Source organism: Anas acuta, chromosome 24 (genome assembly GCF_963932015.1).
Source record: "Anas acuta chromosome 24, bAnaAcu1.1, whole genome shotgun sequence".
NCBI lineage: Eukaryota > Metazoa > Chordata > Aves > Anseriformes > Anatidae > Anas > Anas acuta.
Genome location: NC_089002.1, coordinates 6,916,601 through 6,944,143, shown reverse-complemented (window position 1 = coordinate 6,944,143; position 27,543 = coordinate 6,916,601). Strand labels below are relative to the sequence as shown.

The 27,543-nt window shown below is 61.4% G+C and overlaps 1 protein-coding gene across 1 annotated transcript; it reads left to right on the top strand.

The window, feature by feature from the left end:
• Positions 1 to 819: 819 nt before the first annotated feature.
• On the top strand, positions 820 to 26,431 carry MAPKAPK2 (MAPK activated protein kinase 2). Its single transcript, XM_068660040.1, has 10 exons — positions 820 to 1,384; positions 21,028 to 21,167; positions 22,621 to 22,685; positions 23,143 to 23,222; positions 23,307 to 23,433; positions 23,801 to 23,876; positions 23,962 to 24,086; positions 24,208 to 24,293; positions 24,406 to 24,486; positions 24,879 to 26,431. The coding sequence occupies exons 1-10, from the start codon at positions 1,115 to 1,117 to the stop codon at positions 25,020 to 25,022; spliced, it is 1,194 nt and encodes a 397-aa protein (XP_068516141.1). The 5' UTR covers positions 820 to 1,114; the 3' UTR covers positions 25,023 to 26,431.
• The last annotated feature ends 1,112 nt before the right edge of the window (positions 26,432 to 27,543 follow it).

The following is a 27,543-nucleotide window of genomic DNA, read 5'->3' as shown; positions in this document are numbered from 1 at the left end:
GGGGCTCCCAGGGCTCTGCCTGGTCCGTGCTGGTGATGGTGGCGAGGCTGGGACCAGCCTGGGACTGGGGGCTGGGCACTGGGGCCGTGCCTCCTGGGCCTGGTTCCTCCTGCAGGGCACGGCCCCTGTGTCCTGGGGGCAGCTGGGGGACAGGGTGCCAAAAACCAAGTTCTGTGCTAATAAACCCAGGCTTACCGGTGCCACCCAGGCTGTGCGTTTGACACCCGAAATGAAAAATTCTGATTTCCTGTTTTGCCCCAGCTGCAGGGGCGTTCGTGGGGCAGCTCCAGGGCCTGGAGCACGCACCCAGCGCGGGTCCCTCCTTTCCCAGCCCGGTTCCGAGCCTTTCTCCCGTCTTTGCCGGGTTCTGGGCCGAGCACGGAGCTGGGGCTCAGCCCCTTGCCCCCAGGCCGTGCTTTACCCTTTGGGGTCGGGCTTTACCCTTTGGGGTCGGGCTTCCCCCCCTCCGCTGCCGCTCCTCGTGCTGCCGCTTTGTTCCCCCCTCCCGTTCCTCAGCGCTCCCAGACAAAGCGCTGCGGGCGGCGTCGCCCTCGGGGGGGGCTCGGGTCACTCGGGGGGGGCTCTGGGGGCTCCCGGTGCCCGCGGGGCTCGGTGCGGCGGCGTCGGGGCCCCCTCCCGGCGCCCGCTGCCCCTCGGGGGGGGTCTCCTGGCGTCACCCCCACCCCAAACCCGCCTCGGGGGCGCCCCGGAGGGGGGCGGTGGGGCCGGGCGGTGCTCGGTGCCCCCGCCCCGCCGGGTGCTGCCCGTCCCCGCCCCGTCCCTCCCCCGACGGCCGGGGCCGGCCGCGGCGAGGCGCTGACATCAGAGCCGGGCCGAGCCGAGCGAGGAGGAGGAGGAGGAGGAGGAGGAAGAGAGGAGGAGGAGGAGGAGGCGGAGGAGGAGCCGCGGCCGCACCGGAGCGCTCCCTCTTCCCGTCGCCGCGCTCGGGGCCGGGGCGCACCGGCGGGGGGCGGTGGCGGCGGCGCTTCTCCCCCCCCTGCCCCCCGCTGCGAGGCCCGGAGCCCCCCCGCAGCCCGGCGGCAGCCTCCCCCCGTTCTCCCCCCCCCTCCTCATCTTCTTTCCTTTCCCGACCCCCCCCCCCCCAATCCCGGCCATGCTCTCCGGGGCTCCGCCGCCCGCCGGCTTCCCCAGCCCGCAGCCGCCCCCTCCGCAGCCCCCCCCGCCGCCGCCGCCGCCCGCCGCCCCCCCCCACGGGCCGCCCCCGCCGCCGCTGCCGCCGTTCCCCGGGAAGGGAGGCCTGCAGATCCGGAAGAATGCCATCACGGACGACTACAAGGTCACCACGCAAGTGCTGGGGCTCGGCATCAACGGGAAAGTTTTGGAGATCTTCAGCAAGAAGAGCGGCGAGAAGTTCGCCCTCAAGGTGCGCGCCGGGCCCCCCCCTTCCCTCCTTTCCCTCCCCTCCCTTCCCCTTCCCTCCCTTCTCCCCAGATCGGGCCCCCCCCACCCCATCCCCGCTGCCCCCCGGTGCCCCCGTCGGGGCGCGGAGCCGCCCGGCCCGGCCGGGCTCGGTTCTCTCCCCGCCCCGCTGCGCGCTGCTCGCCACGGAGCGCCCCGGCGCGCAGCTTCAGGGCTTCCCCACAGCCAAATAACATCCGCCCCGCCTGCCCGGGCAGCACAGAGGCCGAGCGAGAAGCCCCCGGCCCGGCAGCAGCCCCCCTGGGGGGAGTTCTCGCCCCGGTACCCCCCCCAGTGACACCTCCCAGCGCGCAGCTGGCCCACGGGGGTGGGTGGGGGTCCGGGGGTCCGCCGGCTTCGTGGTCCCATTCCCTTTGGGATGGGGAATGGAACCCGCTGAAACAGCATGGAATAAGGGGCAGGTGCCATTCCCCATGTTGGAGGGGGAATGGTTTGGTGTCATCCTGCCCCTCCAGCGTCCCCAACCCGCTCCCGCTCCGAGGGTCCTCAGCCGAGCAGCACAACCCGAGGGGCGCCCCGTGCCGGGGCTGTGCCCTGCTTTTCGGGTGAGCCTTCGGAGCGCAGGCGAGGAGCCTTCAGCAGAGGGACGCGGGGAAGTTTGTGGAGGCTGACGGAGCGCCGGGGGACACGGGCACGAACAGCCGGCGCCACGGGAGCGCCGTGTTCCCTAGCAGAGATGCGCCTGGTGCCCACGCATTAGCTGTTAGAAACCTCGCCGTTACCCTGAGAATCGTGAAGGCTGAAAATATCGCCGGGCGGATGTGTAACCCTCCCCTCCTTTGCTTTTTGAGTTGCCCGTCTGTTGGCACCTGAGGTTCCTAGCGGGAAGGAATGGGCAGGTGGAAGGAGTGGGCTCTGGGGGTGCAAGTGGCGCTGCCGGGGTGCGCGGGGTCACTGTGGGACGGCGCTCAACACGTGCGGCTCAGCGGGGCCTTGTGCAGTCGGACAGCAAAAAGTTGGAGGTTTCTTCCCGAAAGGCAGGCGACTGTCGTTAGCTGCACCCTGTCACGCTGCAGGATGAGAGGTATTGTCAGCCCGTCGGGATGGAAATTAGCGAAATCCTCTTCTGTTTTGACAGACGCGCTCCTCACCACTTCTACAGTTGACTCAATTATTTAAAGCGTGGATTCCAGCACTTCCCTTTCGCAACACTGAAAGGGGAAGGATGGCAGCGGCGGTGTGAGGATGGGGGACACTGAGCTGCAGCGGTTCCTTCCTGGCCAAACCCGGGCCGGGAGGGTCAGGGCCGGAGGTTCGCGCTGTTGCCCTGCCGCTACCCATGGACGGGGTCGGGATTTAGTGCTAGGTGTTGTGTCGTGTCCTTGGCAATATGGAAAAGCATCTTGTGGTGTAGGATTTAATGGTACGCTGTGGAATGGCTGCACAGCTCTTGGAGGATGAGGTGCGCCCGCTGGTGAATCTGTTTTGGAAAGCTGCTGGTCTCCCCTCTGTCCCCTGCCCCGGCCTCTTCGCACTTCCCCGGCGGAGAGAGGAAAGTTCAGCTGGGCTGTTGGATGCGTCTCTGGCTTTCCAGAGAGCAGCACAGCTGCTACTGTAAGCGATTCCTTCCAGCCCCTATAAACCGCTCTGCCGGGAGCCTGGGAGCTGGGGCAAGCTGCGTGTGCCCTTCGTGCCCTGGGGAGCACGAGCTGCGAGCCGTGGCTGTCCCTCTGCCGATGGGGGGCCTGCCTGGGATGCGGCGTGTGCTGACAGCATCGCTCCCTGCTTCACAGCCAGGATGACATCTCTGCTAGGGACCTGCGGAGAGGTATTTGGATCGGAATTACTCATGGGCTGCATCAGCGTGGAATGATGACCTAAAGCGGGATACCCAGAAGTGATTGCATTGAGTTGTCATGTTGCAGATGATGCTTAAAAGAATTCTCATGGCTCTTATCCAGCAGCCAAAGCTGAAATCTCTTCACGCTGCCTGCTTTGGTTGTGCAGAAACCTTTCCATTCGGAGCGGTTTCTCTTTATGTTTTCTGTTCCAAGGTCTTGTACATGAACGCGGTGAAGGAAACAATTGGGTGTCTCCTTAATATTAATGGTGACTCCTGGATACATTGTGCTTCCTCTTGGAGCAGCAGCAACTATTATGTTGCTAAACCTCCCTCCCAAGCAGAGAGGCGCGTTGAAGTTAGCATTTTGCTGAGGGTCACTTTGCTTAAGAGCACTTTCCGGTGCTCCGGGAGAGTTTGAGCTCAGAGGCAGCGTCCCGGCGGCGGTGAAACGTTACAGCCAATTTTGGTGAAACGTTACAGCCAATTTTCTCCTCTTTCTGGTGCAATGGCCCATGTCGGAGACACACAGCAGTGCTGTGTACAAGTTAATGGATGGTAGTGCTGTTTGGTAGTTCTGTTTGCTGCACTGTACCTAGGTAAACCCAGGAGATTTTCCTTTTCTTATAGATCAATATTGTTTCAATGCTTTCCCACACCCTTTTTCTTTTCTTTTTTTTTTTTTTTTTTTTTTTTTTTGTTCTGGTATCAAGAAACACTTCAAGCGTGGAGTCCATGAATTGTCTGCTCAGGAGCAGATGGTTCTAAACACGGCTTTTTCTGACTCGGGTGCTCCCGTGTTCAGCCCTGAGCTGCCCGACCACCGGCGGTGGGGACCCCGTGGTTTATTTTCTCCTGGGTGTGGAGCAGGGTGGGAACGGGAAGGCCGTGGAGAGGTGACGAGTGGAGCTGAAACGCGAGCTCTGGGTGGTTTCTTACCCCTTTCTTCCTTGGCGTGATTTATTATGAGGCTTGTCACCCCTGCAAAACTTCTTGTATGTAGGTCACCGCTGACTGGACTTGGCGTTGCTCGTTGTGGTCAGGCTGCGGGCATTAAGTGGCGCAGGCTGGGAGCGAGGGCTGTGTGCGTGCTGCAAATTCCACTTTCTGCTAATCTTTAGGCGAGATGTTGGGCTGAAGGCGAGCTGTACGAATTCAGCATTTCACAAGCAAACGGCAGGTAATGCAGACTGGAAAATGAAGCCCAGGGGCGGCAGGTGATGAGTTTTTCTCTGCCCCGTGTGTCTCTCCGTGGAGCGGTTTTCCCTTAAAACAAACAAATATCTCTCCTCACCCAAATTTCAGAGCAGGAAATCTTTGTGTCTCCCTTCAGTTCCTGCAGAGCTGTCCCCTCTTGCAGCCCGGATTTTGGAGCATCCTTGGAGCTCGGGGGCATGTTTGCGAAACACTCAGTCTCGCTCAGCCTCTGTCTCATCAGATACCGTGAGCGATGGTTCCTCTGATGGAGGAGGAGGAAGGAGAGCCCAGTACTTTTGTGGTTTATTGTTCTTTTCGGCCGCCTGCCGTGGAAGTAGGGCAGGCAGTATCGGAGCTGCTATCAGCGCTGTGGATGAGTGTTCGTGTCGCTGGTGGCCTCGTGCTCTCTCTGCCACCATGGGTTGGGTGTTTCAGGAAGCAGAGCACCCCGTTTCCCTGCAGCTTCGTTTGAGATCAAATGCTTTGTCCCTCGGACAAGCCAGCTGGAAAAATACTCCCTAAGTGCTGGAGTATATGAATATCCCGGGCTTACGCTCATGGGAAACAGACCTCACTGTGTGTCTGCTTCTGTGTCAGCGGTGGGATTTTTTTTGAGCTCTGCTATGTATTTAATGTAACCAAAAATGTCTTCACTGTGGATTTTTGTGCAACTCATAGTTTAAAAGCTATGGAAAGTATAGTGACATCACTGGGGCTTTTCCAAGGCAGCGGTTTATTATCTCATTGACCAAAAGAGTTTACTGACTTGGGTTTTGAGTTTGTTTAAACAATTTATGATCAGCCATAATCCCTTCCGAATATATTACATGTTCCGAGCAGTCAAATCTACAATGGAGATAAACTGATAACGGCCTGGGAGCCGGGGGCTGGTTTGTGCTCTGGCACATGCTCAGGAAATGGTAGGGCTCTTCCTCTTAGTAATTGAATGCCTTCAGCCACAGGTCTCGCAGAGGAGGATCCGCATTTCCTGTGCTTGCAGATGCTGGGATGCAGGGGTTTAGGGGTTTACAGGGAGCCTGCCCTCTCCTCCGTGAGCTCCGTGGTGTGTGTGTGATTAATAGCCAGGTGCCACCAGGTACAACGATGAATTCCTTGGTGCTGAGCTCCTGCCTGGCCTTCAGCGAGCTTTGGCCACCACGGGTGCTGTAAAGCACCACGGTGCCGGGGGCTCCTTGGGCACGTGCTGCCTGCCATGGAGCTCTGTGTGCGTTTGGGCACGGTGTAAATAATAACTCGAAGCCTCTTGAAACGTTGGGCCTCCTCGTGCGCTGGCTGGATGGGCGGCACAGGTGAACTCTGAGAAAACTTGTGCCAAGGAAGCCTGGAGGTGACTTTTCTCTGAAATAGCCGGGCTTGTGCTCGGGCTGCGATGCGCAGGGGGCATGGGCTTTGCTGGGTTGTGCAGACACTATGAAGCGGGTGGACAGGGCTGGCTGGAGCCGTGGCCTTTTGGCCACCCTGATGGCCCCGGGCTGGCCCCGGGCTGTGCTCGGTGATGGGCCAAGCCCTCATGAGCCCCTCACAGCAGTACGGGGGCAGTAGTTTTAAACCCCATCCCTTCTCTGGGGCTCGCACTCTCCCATCTTTACACTTGCACCGTGCGAGCCGTGGGGACTTTCTCTTTCCCAAAGGACTGCGAGGAAGGAGCCCACAGCGTGCTGAAGCCCCCGTCCCCCTCCCGGCTCTGGTGACCCCCCCGGTGCGGTGCGGCAGGAGGCCCCTCTCAGCGGCCCTGCGCGCCTGGCCTCAAGTTGCAGCAGCATTCAGGCAGCATGACCTCACCTCCTGGTTTCCAAGAATAACGCGCTGCCTCCCCTCTGCCGCGCCGAGGCTGGCTGTGGCGGGCTGGGGCGGCTGCCGCAGGCTGCGGGGCTGCCCCTGGGGCCTCTCTGGCTCGGGGCTCCCCTCCCCGATAGCCCCCGAGCATCGCCTGCCCCGTGCCGGGGCTGGTTGGATCGCTCAGCCCCTCTCCGTGTTGCGGGAAGGGGTTTGGGGGTGGGTTTGAAGCAGGAGTTGTGGAGAGGGTCTTCAGGAGCTGGCTGAGCTCACAGGCTGCTAGTTTTGGGTGCAGACCCATGAGGACCGGGGCAATCCCTCCACTGGCCCCAATTGCAGGCAGGTGAATGCAGCATTACCCCATTTCTCCCTAATAAACCAGCTGTGAGCCCAGGTGGATGTGTTCGGGCTGACGTTTCAAGAACACCTTGGGTGGGAGGGGACCTTAAAGACCTTCTTGCTCTAACCCCGCTGCTGTGGGCAGGGATTTTGGCACGGTCCAGGGCCTCTGTGCATCGTGGTGATCTGTGGGGCAGGCGGTGATGCCCTGATTTTGAGAGTACCCTACCTACAGGTTTGAGGATGGGGCAGGGGGGGGATGCTGTGAGCTGGGGGTGATGGCCTGGTGGTCCCCGGGCAAGTGCCTGTGCCCGTGTGCGCTCACGCAGGAACGAGTCTGAATGCAGAGACCTCAAACAGCCTTTTAAGCCGCTGTTCCTTTGTGCCTAGCGGCCGCTTCATTTCAAAGATTTCAGCCTTTTAAGATCTCCGGTTTGGGGCAGGATTGTGGCGACCACAGGTTTAATGCTTGCGTTAACTCACGGATTGCTTCACGGCCTCAGGAAGGGACCGAAGGCCACGAGTCGGAGTGCTGCTGAGCCCCTGCCCTGAGATGCCCCGGAACACGCGCTTTGCTCGAGGTGCTGTGAGCTGTGAAAACGTGAAGGGTGGTGGGACTGTCCCCGTCACCGGGCGGCTGGGGACAGGGCAGGGTGCTGGAGCAGCCCCTCTGAGCACATGGAGCCTCGCCGTGGCAAAATCTTGAGCCTGATGCCACCAGGGAGGGTGACAGCATCTTCCCCCGGATTCGTGCCCTCCGTCGGCGGGGGCTTTGCTGGGACAGAATAAATGCTCCCCGCGGAGAGGGCAGGTGAGCAAGTTGGCTCGAGGGGTCCGTGACTGTCGCGGCCTTTGCCGTCATATGTAATGAGATTATTTAAGCCGTTGGCGTCAGGGCTGCATGTGATTGTGTGCCTGGCCGCCCAGCGGGCTGTAGCCTAAACTAGAGATAAAGTTCAAAACACAAGCTCAGATCTGAATGTTCCAGGGGCTTCCAGCCAGGCGGGGACTTCGCAGTTCTGCTCCCATAAGATGGCCCGGTTTGGGATATAGATTTGGGATCAGTGGAGGGATGGACTTGTTTGCTTCATCCTAATTACCTTTGCTGCCTCTCTGCGTGCCCCCGGCTGCAGCGGGGTGCTCCGGTCGGGTTGAGCCCGTTCAGCTCTGCTGGCCTGGGACAGGAGCGTGCATTGGGCTCAGGTTGTCACTGCCCGAGCATTGCCTGCTGGAGGGCAAAGCTGCACAACTGCGGCCCAGGGCTCTGTGCTGAGGGGCTGAAGCCCTCCTGTGCTTTTTGGGCAGCCTCATCTGGGGGTTTCCATGGGGCACCTCCTCTGCTCCGAGCGTTCGCAGAGCTGAGCAGCGCTTCTGTCTGCGGTCCTCGCCAGTTGTCTGGCCCCGAGCTGCGGCGCGCAGCTAGCGTAGCCTCTTGAAAGGCTCCTCGGACTCCCTGCCAAACGTGTGTTTTCAGGGAAATCTGGCTGGAACAAAAGCTGGGGCTGCTGTGGAAATTTGGCAGTGTGTTGCGGCGGCCGCAGGAGCCGCGCTCGTTGCTTCTCGAGCCGGTAGGTGCGGGTGGGAGCCGGGTCAGGCAGAGCTGCTCGGAAATGGGCACGGCGTCCCGGGTGTCTCGGCTTATCTGGGCTGCGGGAAGGTATGTGCAGTCACGTGCAAGCACACCAGAAGGAATGCAAGTTATCCTCAGCCACTTCAAGGAAAAATAAAAGGGGAGGGAGGCTGGCCTGGTAACAGCGGCGTGTTTTTATTTTCAGTCCTTGTGTCAGCCTCATTGCATCTACCATCTTGGCATGTAAGCACGCTTCAGGACAGTTTGAACACATCCTATATCCCTGTGCCTTCACGAAAAGGCAGGGGCCATGCTCACTCAGCTGGCGCTGCTGTGGGTGCGAGTGCCCCGGCCCTGCGGCTCCCGGAGCTGCTGCTTCCCAACACAGCCGGGCTGCAGGACTCTGCTTAGCCCGAACAGCCTCCTGCCTGCTCCCCTCCAGGCTCTGCTGTGTCTCCCTCTTTTCCTCTCCAGCCGTTTCGCAACGCTGCTGCCCATTACGTTGGGCAGATTGCTAAGAAAACACAGGGCTGCTGTTGCATAAGTCGCCTGCCGCAGTGGCTGGCTGCCTCTCCCTGGGAAGGGTGGGCTTGCCAGGAAGTTTAAACCGGGGTTATCTCCTGGAAGTCATCAGGGCTGCGGTGGTTTTGGGGGGAGTCCCGTGCCGCAGGCTGGGTGTGGGTTTCCACCCTGGTGCATGGGGTGCGCGGTGCCTCCTCGCCAGTGGGAAGGCTGCTTCGGGGAGCCCGTGAGCATTGCAGCCCTCAGACAGATGCCTGCCTGAATTCCCTGGGAGGACGCCTTCACCCTGGCTAACCCGGGGGCTTCCAAGAGGCTTGCTTTTGTCTTCAGCGGGTGTCCCTGCAAGGAGCAGCCCCTTCCCAGGGCCAGGGACGTGAGCGAGAGCAACCTCTCCGGGACCAACGGGAAATTCGCTTTGAGTCTGGGTCTTGGATGGGACTTCAGAGCCCAGCACCGCTCCCTGCTTTCCTGCCTGACCACGTAAACACGCAGCCCTCTCCCGACAGGCGGGTGACGGCCGAGCTCTGGGGCCGTCCCGCTCCAGGGGCGCTGCCACACCTCACCGCTTGGCTTTGGTGACTCAGTGGCTTGTCCTGTGTCAGAGCAGGACATCTAACATCTCCCTCCTCACCTCTCTCCTCCCACCCTCTTTATTTCGTGTTGGAGAGGAAGCTTCCAGCACCTCGCTGTGAGCACGAGCTGCTGGTTAAGAGCAGCTCCCTGCCCACGACGTGAGATGGAAGCTGGAAGGGAAGCGCTGCGGCTCCGCGGGGCTCGGAGGTGCCCTGGGTGCTCCTGCGGCCCCAGCTCCTGGCCGGGCGCAGTGAGGGAGGTGGCCAGTCCGGCCCGAGGTGCCTGTCGTTAGGGATGCAAATCCTGGGCTGCTGAAGCCTGGGTGAGTAACATGCCGGGGGTTTCATGCTGATTACAGTGTGGTCTCTGCACGTGGCTGAGCAGCAGCTCCCTCCCTGCGGGCTGGAGCTGCCGTGGAGCAGCGTGCTGTGCTCGTGGCGGGGCTGTGACACCCCCGTCCCCTGCCAGATCCCTGTCCCCTCTCCTCTGCACACCCAGACAAAGCCTGTCACCTCTCCAGCGCTCTGCCTTGCTGCTGGTTCTCTTTGAATCCGTTCGTGGCACCTTCTCTTAAGGTCAAACTTGTAACCCAACAGACGTCCCAGGGAGCTAGCACTGCCAAAAATCCGTGGTATGCACGGCTTTGCTGTTATCACACCGAGTGTGCACGCACACCCTCAGGGGTCGGCGGCTGGGGACCCGTCCCTCCCCGCCCTGAACCCTTGCTCTGGTGTCCCTGGAGCCCCCCGGCAGCATCAGAGGGATGCTCTTTATCTCCATCACCGCTATCAGATGAGGATTCACTGATGGGAGCCCGTTCATTCAGCTTTGCACAGCTCTGGCAACACAGACGGGATCTGTTCTGCAGGCCAGGCAGCTGTGCCGTTTACCAAAGCGTCCCTTTCAAATTTCTTTCTATCCAAAGACCGCGCTGAAGCAGCCAGGCGAGCAACCCTGGGAAGGAGGAGCAGGGGGGATGTGGTAGCGTTGGGTGCTTTCCTCCTGCACAGGACAGCGAGGTCGCAAGGTTCTGCAGTCAGCTCGGAGGGGATGCAGTTTCCCAAAGCTAATCTTGGTGTCATTGCGCCTGCCAGGCTGCAGGGCTTGCCTTCGGGGAAGCATCGGAGCAGCATCGGGGCTGCCGGAGGAGCCCTTGGGCTGGACAAAGGCAGGACTGTCTGCTGCTTGGCTGTGCCCGGCGTCCCCCCGTCCCCGAGCCCTTTTCATCAATAAGAGGGATTGAAGGAGCTTGAATTCCTACAGAGCTGGACCCGAGAGCCCCCGGCCAGCCCCAGAGCCGCTTCCCTTCGCCCCGTGTCCACGAGGGTGCTGGGTGTAGGGGCTGGCACGGGGCTGGCTGAGGAGAGGAGTCCCAAGCAGCGGTCCAGCTGCTAGGGAGGCAGCAAAAAACGTGGCAGTAGGTTTAGGGTTTGCTTGTTTGTTCAAATGCCCCTGCCTTTATGCTTTTATTCCCTTCCCATGGTGCTCAGGCGAAACATGTGCGGGTTATGGGGCAAGGATCAGCGAGTCCTCCCAGAGCCTGTTTTCACTGCGTGTTTATAAGGTGCAAGAGGACAAAACCTCCACTATGGACACCTTGCTCTGCGGCATTGCCAGTGCCCGACCTCGCAGTGGGAGCAGCCTGCGGAGACCGAGCCCGGTGGGTCCCTCTCGGGGCTGGTGAGAGGGGAGGATTTTCCTCTGATGGTGTTCGTGGAGGCATCCAGGCACTGGGTGATGAATTATGCATGCTTGCTGGATGAGGTATTCCGAGGTTACGGCGCTGACCGGGACGCTGGTCTGGGCCCCGTCCTGGCCCTAATGGGCCTCCCTCCCTCAGCCCTCCCCTCCCTCCTGCCCGCTCCCCGTGCCCGGCGCTGCGAGAGGCCAGGAGAGCTAAGAATAGCAGCCGTGTCCTGAGTGCTTTAATGAGGTGCCAGCAGGATGCAACAAGGGCTTTTTAAAATAGAAGCCGAACTGTGTTTTCCTCTCAGCTGGAATTGCCTCGGACGCCTGGCGCAGGGGGGCCGAGCCGGGGGGAGCACGAAGCTGAGGGGTGCTGAGCACCGGGGTGCTGGGGTGGCCTCCCCGGGGCCAGTGGTGTGTGGCAGGAGGCTCACGTCCTCCTCCCTAAAGGAGGGCCCCAAAAGGGCCCCAAAGCCCTTTTCGGTTCCTGTTGCTCTGTGAGGCCACGTGGAAGGGTGGCAGAGGCCCGCGGGGAGGGCCGGGCCGCTGCTCGCCTGGCCGCATGCTCGGCCTCCTGAAGTGCTTTGAGCTCCGGGGTCGGCCCCAAAATGCTTCTGACCCCAGTGCTCGGGGGAAGGTGCCCACGGGGAGCTTGGGATCTGGGGCATTGCTCGGCTTTTAGCCTGTGTGGGTTCATCCCAAGTGGGGGGATTCATACGAGGTCCTCTGCAGGCCTCGCTATGTGCCGGGGGTGCAGGACTCCCCTGGGCAGCAGCAGGAGGAGGAGGAGGAGGCGCAGGGCAGCCCCTCACAGCGAGGGAACCACTCGGGGCTGGCAGCCCTGGGGAAGCCGGAGGAGCTTTTAGGGTCATTCCTCCATGTGTGGGGTGGAGGGACAAAGGCAGGAGAAGGGCGGTCACGGCAGCCGGGGGTGGGAGTGTGTTTGGGGAGGGAGGCAGCCGCGGGGCCCCTGCTTGCGCAGACAAAGGCGTGTTATGAAATCCCTGTGTTGCTCTTGTTCCGACCTTCCCCCTGCACGGCACAAAACCTCCTTTCAATGGGAGCAGCGGCCGCTTAATGCAGGAGCTGGTTACGCTTTGCAGGGCTGCATCCAGGCCACGTGGGGACCGGGGGCAAAACGCCTCCCAGCCGGCACGGGGCAGCCCCACGGCCACAGTGGGGCTGGTCGGATGCAAGCATCATTTTGGGGTATGGGGAAGTCTGTGCTGGGGGGTTCATCGCCTCTGGGGTGATTTGGGGTGCTGGGATTGGGGTGCACGTCCCTGGGTTTGGCATTGGAAGGTGTTTGTGAGCCCTGGTGTTGACAGAGCCCGCCGAGGGGATGAGACGCTTCTAAACAAATCGCCGAGGAAAGGACAGAGTGATGCAAAACGTGCCGTGCGTGCGTCACCGGGCTTCAAGGGCACGTAAATAAAACCTTGGTGATGTCCTGGGTGGTGAGAGGAGCTTCGGGAGCACTGTGCTGCATCCCGTGGGCTTCCCTCCATCTGGCCCCAGCCTGGCTGGGAGAAAAGGGCTCCCCGAAAACAGATTTGATGGGCTCATCTGGGCCTCACTGTGCAGACAGGCAGAACACGGCTTTGGGGCTGCTGGAGCCAGGGAGCCGAAAGGATACTCCAAGTGCCCGGTGGCTGCTCAGCCGGCCACAGGCAGCACTACAGGGCTGAGCCTGTCCCTGTGTCCTCCAGGAGGGGATCCCTACGGACACGGAGCCCAGAGCTGGCACCTTGTGCTGCCACGGAGGGAGGCAGGGGGTGCTGCGGGGGGGTTGCAGCAGCGGGCTCCGGGCTGTGCAGCGCCTGCAGGAGGTGCAAAGTACGGAGGTCAGAGCTGAGTTAATGGTTTACGTTAGCGCTCGCTTCTGTATCAAACACACCCAGAAATATCAGCCTCTTCCTATCGGAAAGCACATGCATACACTTTTCCATTCACCGCTGCAGCGGCTCTGATAGGAAATCTAATTAGATGCAGGACTTGGAGGGGGGGGGAGCCTGAAGGGAGGGCTGGGGCGGCCTCGAAGGCTTTGCAAGGAGGTGGCAAAAAAGCATTTCTGTATGAAGCCCTGGCCTCAGCGGGGCGTAGCTCACGTGAAGATGTTCGCCCCTCCCTTGACTTCTCATCTTCCTTTCACTTTCTGTAGTGCAGATAAAAGGGCCCGAGATGCTGGTGGTGACGATGCTGGTAGCGGTGCTGGTGATCTCCCAAGCCAGCCGGTCCTATCCCTGCTCAGACCTCATCTGGTGTCCCTGTCACTGCCGGGTGACATCTCAGCACACGTAGGAAGTGGCAGGCTGGGTTTGGGGCGTTTTGGCCCTCATTTACCCTCTGCTCGAGCACCGGTCCGAGCTGCGTTGCTGGAACACGGCCTGGCTTGGGAGTGCTCTGCCCTCCCGGGGGGTGATTTATCACTTCTGTCCTCCTCGTCCGTGACCTCAGTGCCTGTTGTGGCACCTACATCTGCTGAGGGGCCCTTTGGGTGCTGAGCCCTGGGCCTTTCCCAGTCAGTCCCTGGTCACACTGGGATGCTCCTGGTGCAGGCACCCGTCCTCGTGTCCCGCTGGCACCAGCCTGGTTAGCGGATGTCCTGACGCACCCCAGGACACCGTCCTGCATGACAGGACACCGAGGGTCTTGGTGATGATTGCTGAGGGCCTGGGCTGGGATCTGACCATGCAGCGCAGACCCTGCTGGAGAGAGGAGCAGCGGGGGAGTCACCCCAATTCACCCCAACTCTGTGTTTCTCTGATGTACGGTGGCGAGAAGATGACGATCCCAACACAAAGCCCAGGCACCGAGTTGCTGTTTTTTCTCAGATCCACGAAGCAGGAACTGTTTATTTATCTTCATTAAGCACTCGCAGCAGCCTGCCGTCAGTGTGCGGTGAGTCAGCGGGGACGCTTCGTGCTGCCGCCCAGTCGCCGTTTACCTGCTCTGACTCTTCCACAAGCTCCGTGGCCCCCTCCTTACGCCCTTGTCCCCGATGTCCCCGCTGTGCTGGTGGCACTTCCCTTGGCATCGGGGCGGTGTCCTTGGGCACCTCTCACCATGGATGGTGCAGTGTTTTGGTGCAGGGCTGTGGCGGGCACGGGTGTCCCGGTGGCACGGGGAGGGGGGCGCGGGCCCCCGGCAGGTGGCTCCTGTTTAAGCCCCAGCCTCTCTTCTGCTCCTCGCCTTTGTGCGCCCGCCGAGGCTTTTGTTGCTGCCTGAAAAGCCTGAATAGCTGCCACATCTGTCGTGGGCGAGGAAATGCTCAGCAGATGCCCTGGGCTGAGGGGGTGGGTGGCGGGTGGGGGTCCCCAGCACCCCCCCCCCCGCAGTGGGAGCTTGCAGGGGATGGTGCAACGCTCCCGGCTGCGCGAGGCCCCGTCGTGCTGGGGCTCTGCTGGCCCCCCCTTGGTGTTGCAGGTCTCCTTGTGAAAGTGCCGTGCAATGGTTGTGCCGCTTCCCTCGCAGCCCTCCGTCCTCTGCCCGCTTGTGAAATCACCTCCTGGTGTCGTGGTGTGGGGGCTGCGTGGGGGGCGCGTGGGCAGCAGCGCCTGAAAAACGCGGAGCCACGCAGCTCACAGGCTTGGGGCTTTGCCTCTTTTGGCTTTCTGTCTGCAAGAGGTGCTTTGGGGGAAAGTAATCCGAATAATTCCCTCCCTGGGATGCTTTTTCCAAGCTTTCCATTTTCCTGGAGACAAATGGGTATCGAGGATGACCTCTGCTTTGAGGCAGCGGGGGGATGAAGCCGCTAATGCACCGCGTGCGGTGGCTGCTGGCTGTTACTGGCTTTCCTTGCGATCTTTGTGCCCCGAATGAAGCTGAGCAGGGAGGCAGCCCCGCGGTGTGGCAGGCTGCGATGTGGCTCTCGTCTGAAGGCTCTCGTCTGCTGCTCGGGGAGCCCACAGGGAGATCTGCTCACCCCTGGGTGCTGCCCATGGGGAGGACATAAATATAACGTAAAGGGCCGTGTGTGAGCCCGGATGATGTGGGGGAGGTTTCCTGAGCCGCACGTTTTGTCATTGCTGTAACTGAGCGGTGAGTGTTCCTGCGTTGGGTAACTTCATCCCTCGCACAGCCTCTGGGACTGGCAGTTTGATTTCTCTTCCGGAGCTCAAGACCAGGCACCGTGAGGGGAAGCCGGGCTTCCTCCTGCTCGCCCCGTCCCAGTGGCATCAGGGCTGGGGGGCTCCCTGGGGGGCTTGGCTATGTGGGGTGGTCCCCTGGGGGATCCCAAATGCTCTGGTACTAAAGGCAGAGGAAAGAAAAGGGGGACACAGTCAGTTGGTCATCCTGGTCCCGGCACAGCACGTGCAAAGTGTCCGGCACCAGCCCTGCAAACGTGTCACGCAGCTGGTGCCAGTTGGCAACCGGCTCACTTGAAAAGATTGGAAGAGGCAAATCCTTCAAAGAGAAACCATTTTGCTTTATTAGGGAAAAATGCTCCTCGCCTCGCTGCTGCCTGGCCAGGACAGCCCCTGCTCTGCTTTCCTTCTGGTAGCGGGGGCGGGTGACGACTTGCAGCTCCGTGCTGTAGGTTTATTCCTTGTGCCTCGGGAGCAGGTTCCTGCAGCCCCCTGGTGCGGGCTGCTCCGGGGGGTGTCCTGCTGCAGGAGGGTCCCCAGAGGCACGGCTCCTGCACAAGGGATGTGTGTGCTGCTGCGCTGGGAGCAGGTGGAGCTCTGGAGATCAGGGAAAAGAGGGAAATAAAGATACCCAGGCTGCAGGAGCAGCTGATGTGCCTGTGTGAGCGTGGAGCTGGGGCCTTGGGGGCCGCTGCAGCAGGTGAGCAGCCAAGGCCGGTGTCCGAAAATGTTCGGCTCCCTAAAATGCCGCGTAGCAAAGGGCACGCTCCTGTGGCAGCCTGGTCCCGCGGTATCAGGCTCTGGGGAAGGGGCAGCTCGGCTCCTCGCCCATCCCACCCCGCAGCAGGCGCTCAGCACCTCCCCGGCTGGGTGCTGGGGCGCTCCCCGTGCGAATCCTGCCGTGAGTCACGGCGAAGCATCGTGCGAGGGGGCGGCGAGGCTGAATCAGGACGCGCTCAGGCGAGGGGCTGTGAGCGTGTGTGCGCGGCTGCAGCTCCCCTGTTTGCTCTGCTCTCTTCCTTCCTTCCTTCCTGGCTCCCACCCACCTTCCCACAGCTTGCGATAGCAAAGGGAAGCCCCTTACCTCGGCTCAGCCTCGTCAGAGCCTTTGCTGGCAGCAAACGCAGGCTGGGGGCTGCGGGGCTGGGCACGGAGGGGCTTTGTGAGCGTGGACAAGGAGTCCCCTGCCCTGCCCTGGAGACCCGTACCGGCCCCGGGGGCTGTGAAGCTGTGGGGTGATGCAAGAGAGCGCGGCTCCCGCACGCTGCTGCCTGCCCAGGTATTCCCTGCCTGCGTGGGGCTGAGCCAAAGCCTTTGAGGTGTTGGCCTGCAGCCCTGGGCCCTCCGGAGGGTGCCCGTGTTGGCAGCCCCGGCCTTCACTTGCTAACTGGAAGCGGTTGCTGAAAGGTCAGGGTGTCTGCGGAGCGCCGGGGCTGCTCCTCTGCAAAGCTGCCTGCACCCAGCGGGCTCGCGGGGGCTGCAGAGCAGAAAAATTGGCTCAGCTGGAGGCTCTGAGCTGCAGCGGGTTCGGAGAGGTTTGGGAGCGAGGCGCTCGAGGATGAGGCAGCATTTTGCTGGGGAGCAATTCAGGAGCGCAAACACCAAAATCTTCCCCGCGCAGCCGTGTTTGAGGCACGTCCAGCCCTGTGGGAACGCACGCCACTGCCCAGCTTTTGCTCCAGGGCTTTTTTCGTAGAGCACGGTGGTTATGTAGAGCGCTGGGCTCCGGCTCCTTGCTCCTTGTCAGCCCCGTGGCGCTGCCCTTGCCCTCCGTCCGCGGACGCTTTCGTAACCCAGATCCGGTTACAGCGCGCGGTGCCCGCGGTGCTGCACCGAAGGCAGAGGAGCTGTGGGACGGCCCCATCCCTCCCCACGGCTCCTCCCGGTGCTCTGCAGACTCCCAGTGCCAGGACAGTCACCCCCTGCCTGGTGCTGGAGCATCCCCCTGCTCAGTACTGGTGTTGGGTCTTTTATTCCCTCCGTCTTTGAGCAGTGCTCCCAGCCGTGCGTGGGTTTCTCTCTGAAAACACCAATTCCTGTTGGTTTCCCACCCAAAGTCATCAAGCTGGGTCCGCAGGAGCCGCCCCGTGGAAGGAGGCAGCAGAGGTGGGGGCAGCTGAGCTGCACCCGGCTGTGTCCCGTGGGCTGCCCCTGCCCTGCCATCGCCCTCCCGGCCGGGCATGGTAACCCTTGGCAAGCTCAGCTTCCCAAATCTGCTCCTGGAGCTGCTCTGAAGCCCCTGTGGCCCCCAGTGGGGCTGGGGTGGGCAGAGGGAGGGGGCAGTGAACCCTTTGCGGACACCAGGGAGGTGTAAGGTGCTTTCTGATCCCAGCCTCTTCCTCGCAAGCCAAGGAATATGAATATTGCTGTGGCCATGGGCCGCCCTGGATGCCAGAGCTAAATTGGGGACCTGGGCAGTGTTACCAAACACACCCAAATACGTTGGACGAGTGACTGGAGCAAGCAGCAGACTGTAGAAAAATAACTTTGCTCTGCAGCACCAAAATGGCGTTAATTCAACCTGGGGCAGCGGATAAAGCCCTGAGCAGTGACTGGGCACATCAGGGCTGGGCTTCTCCCCTGATGCCGGGGGGAAACCACTTTTTGTCTCTTTCCCTGCCTTCCATGAACACGTGGAGAAGTAACCAGAAATTGAGACAGGTGCTGTTGGGGCCGGGTGGCTGGACGTTTGCTGTTGGTTCTGTGGGGTTTTTGGTGGGTTCAGCCGTGCCCGATGGGCACCATGGGGCAGGCACGGAGCAGGTGGGGCCGCGGTGCTCAGAATAGCCGTGACCGAGCTGCTGAGGCTCGCGGGGCTCCGTGCTGATCCCGTTACGTGCCGATGGCACCGAGCTGCCGGGGAGGAGGGCTCTGCTTCCACTGCGGGGCTGAGCTCGGGGAGCAGGGGATGCCCTGGTGCTGGCTGGGGAGCCGAGGCTGCCCTCGCACCAAGCCCCTTCTGCTCTGGTTCCCTCCATCCCACCCGGCACAGTGGCTGGAAGGAGCAGCGAGGAGGAGCAGTGGGAGCAGCACCCTGCTGCCCGCCCGTGGGGTGCTTTTACCACGGCGAGGGCATTGCCACAGCCCTTCTGCATCCTCCTGCCCCGCTGCGGCACTGAGGCAGCCTCGCAGGGGCCGGCCTCTGGCTGGCACCGGGAGCGGTTCCCAACCAGCCCCGTTCCCTTAACGAGGCTGAATCTCCTCCATCCCACAGCTAACAGGAAATCGCAGGGAGGCCGGGCTGTTTGCGGAGGTGCGGGGGGTGCTCTGAAGGCTGTCAGGCAGCTGTTTGCTTGCCTGTGGGTGCCCGAGTACAAAAGCAAATGTCACGGCTGTGCTGGTACAGGTAATGGAGGCGGCTGCCTCCCAGCTCGTTGGAAACACAATTAAGCTTATTTAAAAGCGCTCGCAGTGACCTGAAAATTGGATGGATGTTTCTGTACCTCTCCTGTTTGTTCTGCTCAGAGTTATGCTAACTGGCTGCTTCCTGCTGCTCAATTTTCCCTGCGTGTAATTACAATTCCTTTTCTTTTCTTTTTTTTTTTTTCCTTTTTTTTTTTTCTTTTTCTTTTAAACTTCCTGACTCCCCACCCAGGCTTTTTTGGGGCAGAGCCGTGAATAACAAAACTTTCTCCAGGCCCTGTCCCTGCCCTGCTGCCTGGCTTCTTCTCGGGGCCAGCGGGGCTCGGAGGAGCTGCCAGCCAGAGGCTGTTGTGCCTGCTGCAAGCTATCACACCGAGGTGTGGAGCTGCCCTGGGCTGTACCAGGTGGGATTTTCTGGGTTTGGGTCCCCCGGTGCTGGGGATGGGGATGGCTCGGTGAGAAGGGAGAGGCTGTGCCCTTGCTTCGTCACCTCTCCTGTGCGCCAAGCCGCCCTCCAGCCCCGGAGCTGCGGGGAGCTTTCCGAGGCAGCCGTGGCCAGGAGTGCCTCGAGTGCCTGCTGCCCTCTCTCACGACTCGGTTCTTGCTTTGCTTTTTATAGCCCCGGTGCTTCCTGTTTGCTTAGCGGCTCTGAAGCCGGCTCAGGGGCTGCTGCGAGCGGTGTTGGTGTCCTCGGGGCTGGCGCTCTCCTCGCCGCCTTCTGCAGTCATCGCCCTGGCCTCCGCTCCCCTGGGCACCGCCAAGTCCCAGCACTGGGGGCAGGAGCCCTGTGGGGGCAGAGCCAGGGACACGGGGAGGGACTCGACCAAAAACCCAGGCATTTGGCTCACGGGTGGGTGTCGGGGTTGTCCCCGTCCCTGTGGCAAAGGGCAAGCTCAGTTGCGGGCAGGATTGTGAGTTGCTGTTCCTCAGCCAGGGCTTACAAACGCAGGTGGGTGCAGCCGCTGAGCATTTCATTTATAAGAGGGCAGCTCACGTCTTTTGGGGCCAAAGCAGGTATCACGCCTTGTCGCAGAGCAGGCTGCACCAGGAGCGGGATCCTGGGCGTGATTTCGGGTCCTGTCACCCCGGTGGCAGCCGCCTGCGCTGTCTTTTTGCAGCACCGAGCGGACAATGAGGCTGTCGCATGCTGCGAAATGACCAAACCTGATGTTTCCTGCCTGTGCACAGCCCTGGGGCTGTTCCTCTCCCCTCCTTGGCGTGCATCCCCCCTAGGGATGAGGTGTTCCCATCTGCCCCGCCGGTCACCTCTCCTGTACGCACTGTGACGGGTCGGGGGGGATGTGGGGGCAGCCTTTTTACCAGCCAGGATGCTCTGGGGGGAGCTGTGGAGGTGCAGCAGTATTTTTTTTCTGAGGCCAGCCTGTTCTGGTGCTGGAGCCACTGCTGCTGAGCTGGGATTGCAGACCCGGTCCTGGTTGGGGGCAGCGGGTGTTTCACCCCATAGAGCCCGGCCCCGAGAGCTGCTGGAGGCAGGAAGGAAGATGAAATGCACTCGGGATCGACACTGTTGTTGCTCTATATTTAGGAGTATAATAATTAAGGCTGGTTGTTTATCCTGACAAACATGGTAATTAATAGTCTGTGGCAGACTAGCTAATCCTTCCTGCACCTGGGAACTGTGAGCTGGCTCTGGGAAGGGCAAGGGCCTCATTAAAGGGCTGCTGCTGCTTGGGCGAAAAGCCTGCTATTTAGGGAACATCTGGCTGTTCGCTTTGTCCCCTCCTTGGGCATGCATGCTGTGCTGCTGCTGGCCTCCAAAGTGGCTCCTGCATCATGCCCGTGCATGGGGGGGCCCCAAGCAGGACGATGTCCCTGTCCCAGGGAGCAGGAGGCTGAGGTTTTAAGCCAGCGGTGGTGGCTGGATGCAGGTGGTGGCCCTGGGGGCAGGAGAGGATGGGCAGCGTGGGGCAGCCTCCCTGCCCCGAGTGCTGTGCGGCTGCCTGGGGGCTGCAAAGGGCAGGGCGAGGACACTGGGTGGCACGTGGGGATGCAGCGCTGCTGGCACGGCGTAAAGAAGCTCTCGTAAATGCAGTGGGGAGTCGTGCTGGTTGGTGTCACGCTGGCAGGGCGCTGCCTGCAGACCCCCAGGGTGGGAGACAGGCGACAGGCAGCTGGGAGAAGCTTCCAGAGCGAGGGAGTGAGGGCGAGCAGCTTATGCTGTTGTAAGGAGGTGGGAGGAGAAGGGTACAGAGGAGCCCTGGGTTCGTTGTGGAGCGAGACCGATTAAACCCCTTCTAATGCACAAGCCTGGCTTCTGCTGGAGCGCTTCGGTACTGCTGCTGGGGCGGAGGAGCAAAGGGAAAGCTTCCCGGGACATCTGCCTTCCCTGCAGCTGCTGCTTTTGCTCCGTCCTCCATCCAGGGTCACCGGAGTGGGGCTGGGTGTTCAGGTGAGGGTTAACAGGACCGAGCAAGCCCCGTCACCCTGCTGGGTGCCTCTCGGGGCGGGTGGCTTCGCGCTGCTCCCGCTAGATGGGGTTGGAGGCATTGCACTGAGCGCCCCAGCGCCTCGCCGCAGCCTGCGGGCAGCATCTGCGCTCCGGCTGCACCCCTGTGTTCCCCACACCCCGGGCACTGTGCCAGCGGGGCACTGTCCCCAGCTCCCCACAGGTGCCAGGCTGGGCGCTGAGCGGGGTTTGGCTTCTCCCGCAGATGCTGCAGGATTGCCCCAAGGCCCGCAGGGAAGTGGAGCTGCACTGGAGGGCGTCGCAGTGCGCGCACATCGTCCGCATCATGGACGTCTACGAGAACCTCTACCAGGGGAGGAAATGTCTGCTCATCGTCATGGAGTGGTGAGTCCTGGCTGCTGGCGGGTGGTGGGGAACGGGGGACACGGCCCCGTGGTGTGGGTGCTGGGGACACCGTGGGGACGCCGGCCCCAGGAGAGGCGCGGCATTGAAGGTGTTCGCAGGATGGACTTCCAAGGTGCTGCGCGCCCTGGGTGGGAGCGGCACTGGCTCTGAGTCATTCTGAAAACATGCTCGGTGCTCAGGAGGCTTCAGGCCTGGGTTCTGGTAGCAGATGGGTCATAACCAAACTGGCTTCGGCCATGGAGAGCCGGGGAGGTCTCTGGGTTCCTGGCACCCAGCAGCGCGGTGCGGTCTGCGGGGCAGCCGAGCAGAAGCGCCCGGCGCAGCAGCTGCTGAGCGGGGCTGGCTCGGGTAGATGTCTGATATAACCTGGGGAGGAGGAGGAATGAAGGGGAAAGTATTGAAACCACATCCCAACCGCAGCTGTGATTTAATGTAGCTTCCTTGCCAAAACCTCTCCCCTGGCAAGCCGGCAGGTTGCCTGGGGGGGGCCGAGGGGGTGAGCGGTGCGGGGAGCGGGCAGGTGGCTTGGTGCTATCCGTGTCGTGGGTATCAGGCTGTGTCCAGGGAGCTCCCTCGAGATGCTCTCTGCGCTGGGAAAGCCGGGAGCCGTTTCTGCTGGAGTTAGATAAGGCCGAGGCAGGAAGCGCTGCGATCCCTGTTCTCACGGAGAAGCGATCCCTGTTCTTAGCCCCGGTCTCTGTTGGAGCCGAGCCTTTCCCCAGGGTTCCTGGGGGAGCCTTTGATGGAGGCGGGAGCCGTGATGAGGTTTCCACAGCCCTTCTCCAGCGCCGTACCTGCCAGCTGCTGTGCTGCAAGGGCTCCGGTCCCTGCCTCTCCCACCTACAAGCCGATGGGAGCTGTCCCACACGGGTCACACTGCTGGAGCCCTGTGCCAAGCCCTGTGCCGTGCCCTGGCCGTCGGGGCATTCAGGAGGTCCCCGAGCAGCCCGGTGTCTGCTGGGCACGTGGCCCCTCGCCGGCACCTCACCTGCGCAGCCGTCTGAGCTCAGCACTTCGCACACCGCGGGGTTTGGGTTTGCGTAGTGCTGAGCTCGGCCGCCTGGAGAGCTAAAGTAGGCCAAGCAGGCTGGGAGAGCTCTCAGCACGGCGGAGCGTTTCGCTGTCTTTACTGTAAATGCATTCTTGTGGCTTGGCACGGAGACCACGTCCGTTTGCACCCCGTGTCTCTGCAGCATGTGTGAATCCTCTGCCCTTCTCATTTCTGGAAGAGGGAGGCTCTGAAGCGCTCAGTGCCCAGAAGTGCCGAACGAAGGGCAGGGATGGAGAAGAGAGAAATTTACTGCTGAGCTTGGGCGGCGCTCAGCTGGGCGTCAAAGGCTTGGGTGCTGCTCGAGCTGGGGCATCTCACAGAGCTGCTGGCAGAGGCGCCGGGGTGCCTGCGCCCACCTAACGCCACCCGCTTCTCTTGCAGCCTGGATGGTGGGGAGCTCTTCAGCCGGATCCAGGACCGGGGAGACCAGGCCTTCACAGAACGGGGTATGGGCCCTGCGCTTTGGTCTCTGGGCCATTCCTTGCTGTCTGTAGGAGCGCCTCTGGTGCGGCCCATTTCCTCAGTGGCCCTTGGAATTAGCAACAGTTGCGTTTGGGGAATTGAGGAATTTGGATGTGAGCGCCCAGCCCTTGATCACAGCCCTGATTTTTTCTGCTCAGTGAAGAGCAGAGCTTGGGAATGTTTTCTCAGCTTCCCCTGTGCATCCCTTGCATGCAAGCACAGAAACACTCCCCCACGCTCCAAAAATGTGAATTCTGGGGTATGGTTTGCATAGGGCAACCACAGCCTGCGGGGTCACTGCTTGGGAAGGGAGGTTTTGGGGAGAAAAAACCCTTCAGGCTGCAGCCGTGCTCTTTGGCTCCTGGTCCGTAGAGTAACCAGGGAGCTGTGCTTGTCATAACTCACTCGTAAACGCTTTCAATGGCTTCCTTACTGCTTCAGAGGCTTCAGAGATAATGAAGAGCATTGGGGAAGCCATCCAGTACCTGCACTCGATCAACATCGCGCACCGGGACGTGAAGGTACCGCGCTGCGCGCTCACCCGCGGTGCTGCCGGGGCCGCTGCCAGCCCTGCCCCTCACCTCCTGTCCCTTGTCTTCCCACAGCCGGAAAACCTCTTGTACACCTCCAAAAGGCCCAACGCTGTGTTAAAGCTCACTGACTTTGGCTTTGCTAAAGAAACCACCACGCACAACTCCTTGGCCACGCCGTGCTACACGCCGTACTACGTGGGTAAGCTCCGAGCGCTCCCAGGTCTGCAGGGCTGGGGGGGTCACAGCCAAGGGGGGAGGTCTGGAGGGGGCCACGCTCGCTCCCCTGTGGTGCAGCCCCCTGGCTTTGCACCCACCGTGACCTGACCGCAGAGGGGTGTTTGGGACGGCTCCTTGCTGGGTGCTTTGTGCTGCTCTCGGTGCAGGCACGCGCTGCGCTCGCTGCTCTGGGGGGCGAAGCTTTGCCCGTGCGTGTGGGCTGAGCCCCTCCGTGCGCACAGCACTGTGTGGGTGAAGCATCCCACATACTGCAGCGTTCCCTGTGCCCCAAGGGGGTTTTGTCTGCCCCCAGCACCCCCTCACTGTGTGTCTGCCTCTCTTTTCACCAGCCCCCGAGGTGCTGGGCCCGGAGAAGTATGACAAATCCTGTGACATGTGGTCCCTCGGCGTCATCATGTACATCCTGTAAGTCACCCGCTCCCTCTCCATCCCAGCGGGTACCGGGGGCTCCCCCAGAGCACCACGCGCTGATTCTGCCCCCCCCATGTAGGCTGTGTGGGTACCCCCCCTTCTACTCCAACCACGGCCTCGCCATCTCCCCCGGCATGAAGAAGCGGATCCGCATGGGCCAGTATGAGTTTCCCAACCCCGAGTGGTCGGAAGTGTCAGAGGAAGGTAAAGGAGGTTGTGGCGGGGTTGAACGGGGCTGGGGTCTGCTGGGGGGGGACACACGAGGGTGTTTTTGGGCTGAGGGGATCTGCCAGGGCCCTGCTCATGTGCCTCCCCGCTCTTGCAGTGAAGCAGCTGATCCGCAACCTGCTGAAGACGGACCCGACCCAGCGCATGACGATAACGGAGTTCATGAACCACCCCTGGATCATGGTGGGTGTGAGGCTGTCGGGGCAACGGGATGGGGACGGGGACGGGAATGGGGACGGGGACAGGGCAGGGGCAGCCCTGGCTCCTGGCTGATGCTGCCCCACTCCCCCCGCAGCAATCCATGCAGGTGCCGCAGACGCCGCTGCACACCAGCCGCGTGCTGAAGGAGGAGAAGGACCTGTGGGAGGACGTGAAGGTGAGGCCCTGGCCCGCTGATTTGGGGCTGTGCCACGCTCTGTGCTCCGTGTGCCGTCCGGTTCTGCCTCCCCCTTGCACTGGGAGGGTCTCAAGTCGGGCTGATTTGTGCTGGAATTGCAATTGGGTGTAAAACTGGAAAGCAAAAGGCTCCCAGGGGGCACGCTGAGCTCCCTGTGCTGTCCTGTGGATTTGGGGGAGGCTGGAAAAATTGCCTGGGGGTCTGTCAGGCCCATCCCACAACTTCCTCGTGAGCAGCAGGACCACGGGAGGAGGGTGGGGGGTCCCTGTCCTTGGGGGTCCCTGTCCTTGGGGGGGGGTCCCGGCCCCAGGGGGGTCCCTGCCGCCCTGTGGCGGTGCTGACGGGCGCTGCGCTGTGCCCCCTCCCCGCAGGAGGAGATGACGAGCGCGCTGGCCACCATGCGAGTGGACTACGAACAAATCAAGATCAAGAAAATCGAGGATTCCTCCAACCCTTTGCTCATGAAGAGGCGAAAGAAAGCCAACCCTGCGGAGCCCACCGCGCTCCCACACTGAGGGCGCGAGCAGCGGCAGCCCTCGAGAAAGCAATAACTATATATATATATTTTTTAAGAAAAAAAAGACACAGACAGACTGTTCTACCAAGCGCATGGAATTCAGACATTTATACCAGACTAGTTATTTTTAGCTACTCACCTGTGTTTCTGACCTTTCTGGAGCAGGCGATGCCATGTCCCCAGCAGATCCACGCGCGTCGGCCGGGGGGTTCTGTCCTGTAGGTGGATGACACCGATAATTGGATTTTATTTTCTTCTTTTGTGAAACATTTCGGCTTTTTGTGTTTTTGTTTTTGTTATGTTTTCCTTCCTTCCAAAGACATGGAAATTCCTGTGGTGACCTTTGTAGGGTATATAACGTATCCGTATTTTTTAAAAACTACTGTAGAGCTGAAACCCAGGCAGCACGGCCCTGGGAGCGCTGGCTAGAGGCAGGCTTCGGGCAGGGGGACGGGGATGGGGACAGGGGACAGGGATGGGGACGGGGATGGGGACAGGGGACAGGGATGGGGACAGGGATGGGGAGCTCCCTCCCCATAGGGGGATGGGGACGGATGCGGGAGGACGCTTGCTGTTTGCTGGCCTGGAAATCCGCTGCTTTCAAAGCACTCTTGTGGGTAAAAAAATAAACAAAAACCACAACAACAACAACAAAACCCAAAGCAGCGAGCCCTCCCCGAGCCCTCCCTGAACTGGAAGCCCCCACTCTGCCCGGGGCGCGCAGGGCTCCCCGCGAGGGCCGCGTGCCCGTGCTGCTGTCTGTCTGTGCGTGGCTGTGCGTCGTGTCCGTCGGTACGGAGGTGCTGCCCCCCCCTCCGTGACACCCATCGGGGTCTGTGTGTGCCTGCGATCCAGCTCTGACCTCAGGGGTTGGCGGGGAGAGAGGTGGGAGGCCGGTGCCCCCCCTGCCCCCCTGCCATGCGCAGGGCAAGGATGCTTCCCCCCACCTCCACCCTCCCCTTCTGCCCCCCCAGAGCCAGATGCTGCGCTGGGGGTCCCGGGGGTGATGGAGGAGATGGGGGTGCAGTGGTGCGGGGCTGGGGTCACGCTGTCCCCCCCCAGCTCCCCCCAGTGTGGTTCCTGCAGGGGGGCCGGGAGCGATCCCCTGCTCCCAGAGCAGAACGGCTGCGCTGAAGTCTTTAGTCCATGAATAATTATTATTATTATTATTTGTCACAATGTTTCACTGCGTTTAATGTGTTTGAATGGGGAAAAAAAAGATTTTTTTAAGGCAATGTTTAGTTTTTAGGTGATCTTTTAGACACTGTATGGAATTTTGATTTGTTTTAAGAAGCAGTTTTTATCTTTTTTTTTTTTTTTTTTTTTTTTCTCCCTCCGTCTGTTGGCTTATACTAATCTTCCTGGTCTGCTCTTCAGTCCTTTGGATTAAAGACACTTTCTGCGTCACCCAGTCTCTCCTCCTTGCTTGCGTGGCTGTGTAGGAAGCACCCCAGGTGGTTGCTCTCGTGATGTGTCCTAAAATTGCCTTTTTTTCCACCAAATAGTCTTTTTTTTTTTTTTCCACCAAAGAGGCTGAGTTCCCCCAGCCCGTTCTCTGGGGACGTGGCATTTCTGCCCTTTGCTCGGGGTTTGGCTGCCTGATGAGGTCTGGTGGCCGGCTCTGTGCAGGGGGGGTTTCCTTTGGGGTGCTGGGGCTGTGGGTGCTGCGCCCGGGTGCCGGCAGGGGGAACTGCGCATCCGGCTTCGCAGCCGTGCCGTGGGTGCTGGGGCACGTGTGGGGCCGGGGACCCGGCTGCCACCGTCCCCGCTGTCACCCCTGCGCTGGGATTCACAGCCACCGGTGCTGCTCGTCCCCGTGTGGGGCTGCAGCGTCTGCAGGAGGGGAGGAAGTAGCAAAATTCTCCAGTGCCGTCCTCCTCCTCCTCCTCTTCCTCCTCCCGGGGTCCCTCCTGGGGTGAAGAAGCCACCGAGGGGCTGCTGGGGGGGTGGCGTGGGGTGCGTGGGGGCGGCAGGCAGGGCCGCAGGTGGGGTCGTGTGAGTGGCTGAGCCCCGTCGGGTGGTTTGACTCCAAACCCTTGGTTTTCATCCTGGACCTGAGGCTTTTCCCCAGGTGGTGGGGGCCGGGCACGAGGAGCCCCCGCTGGGCTCTGAGCCCCAGGTTGGGGGTCCCCAGGGTGTCCCCCCCCCTCCCCGTGCACCCCGGGCGAGTCGGCAGCCGCTGAGCGGCGCGAGGGGCAGGTGACGTGTGCGAGTGGGTACATGGGAGCGCTGCCCACGAGCTCTGCCAAACCACAGAGCAGGAAGGCTCTGAGCGAGCGATACAAAGGGCTTTATCTGATTATTTGTTGCATAATTTCACACTTGGAGCCGGCTTGCTTTTCTTTCCGCTCCAGCCGATGGAGCTGCGCTTTTCCGACAGCACTGATTGAACGAGCCTCGCGCTGCCGCGGCTGCCGGCACTGCTGCAGCCTCCTCGCGACACCGGCTTCGGGCTTTTGCTTCGGGGATGCCCCTCTCCTAGACGAGATCTGCCCCAGTACGCCCTGGGATGGGGCCGT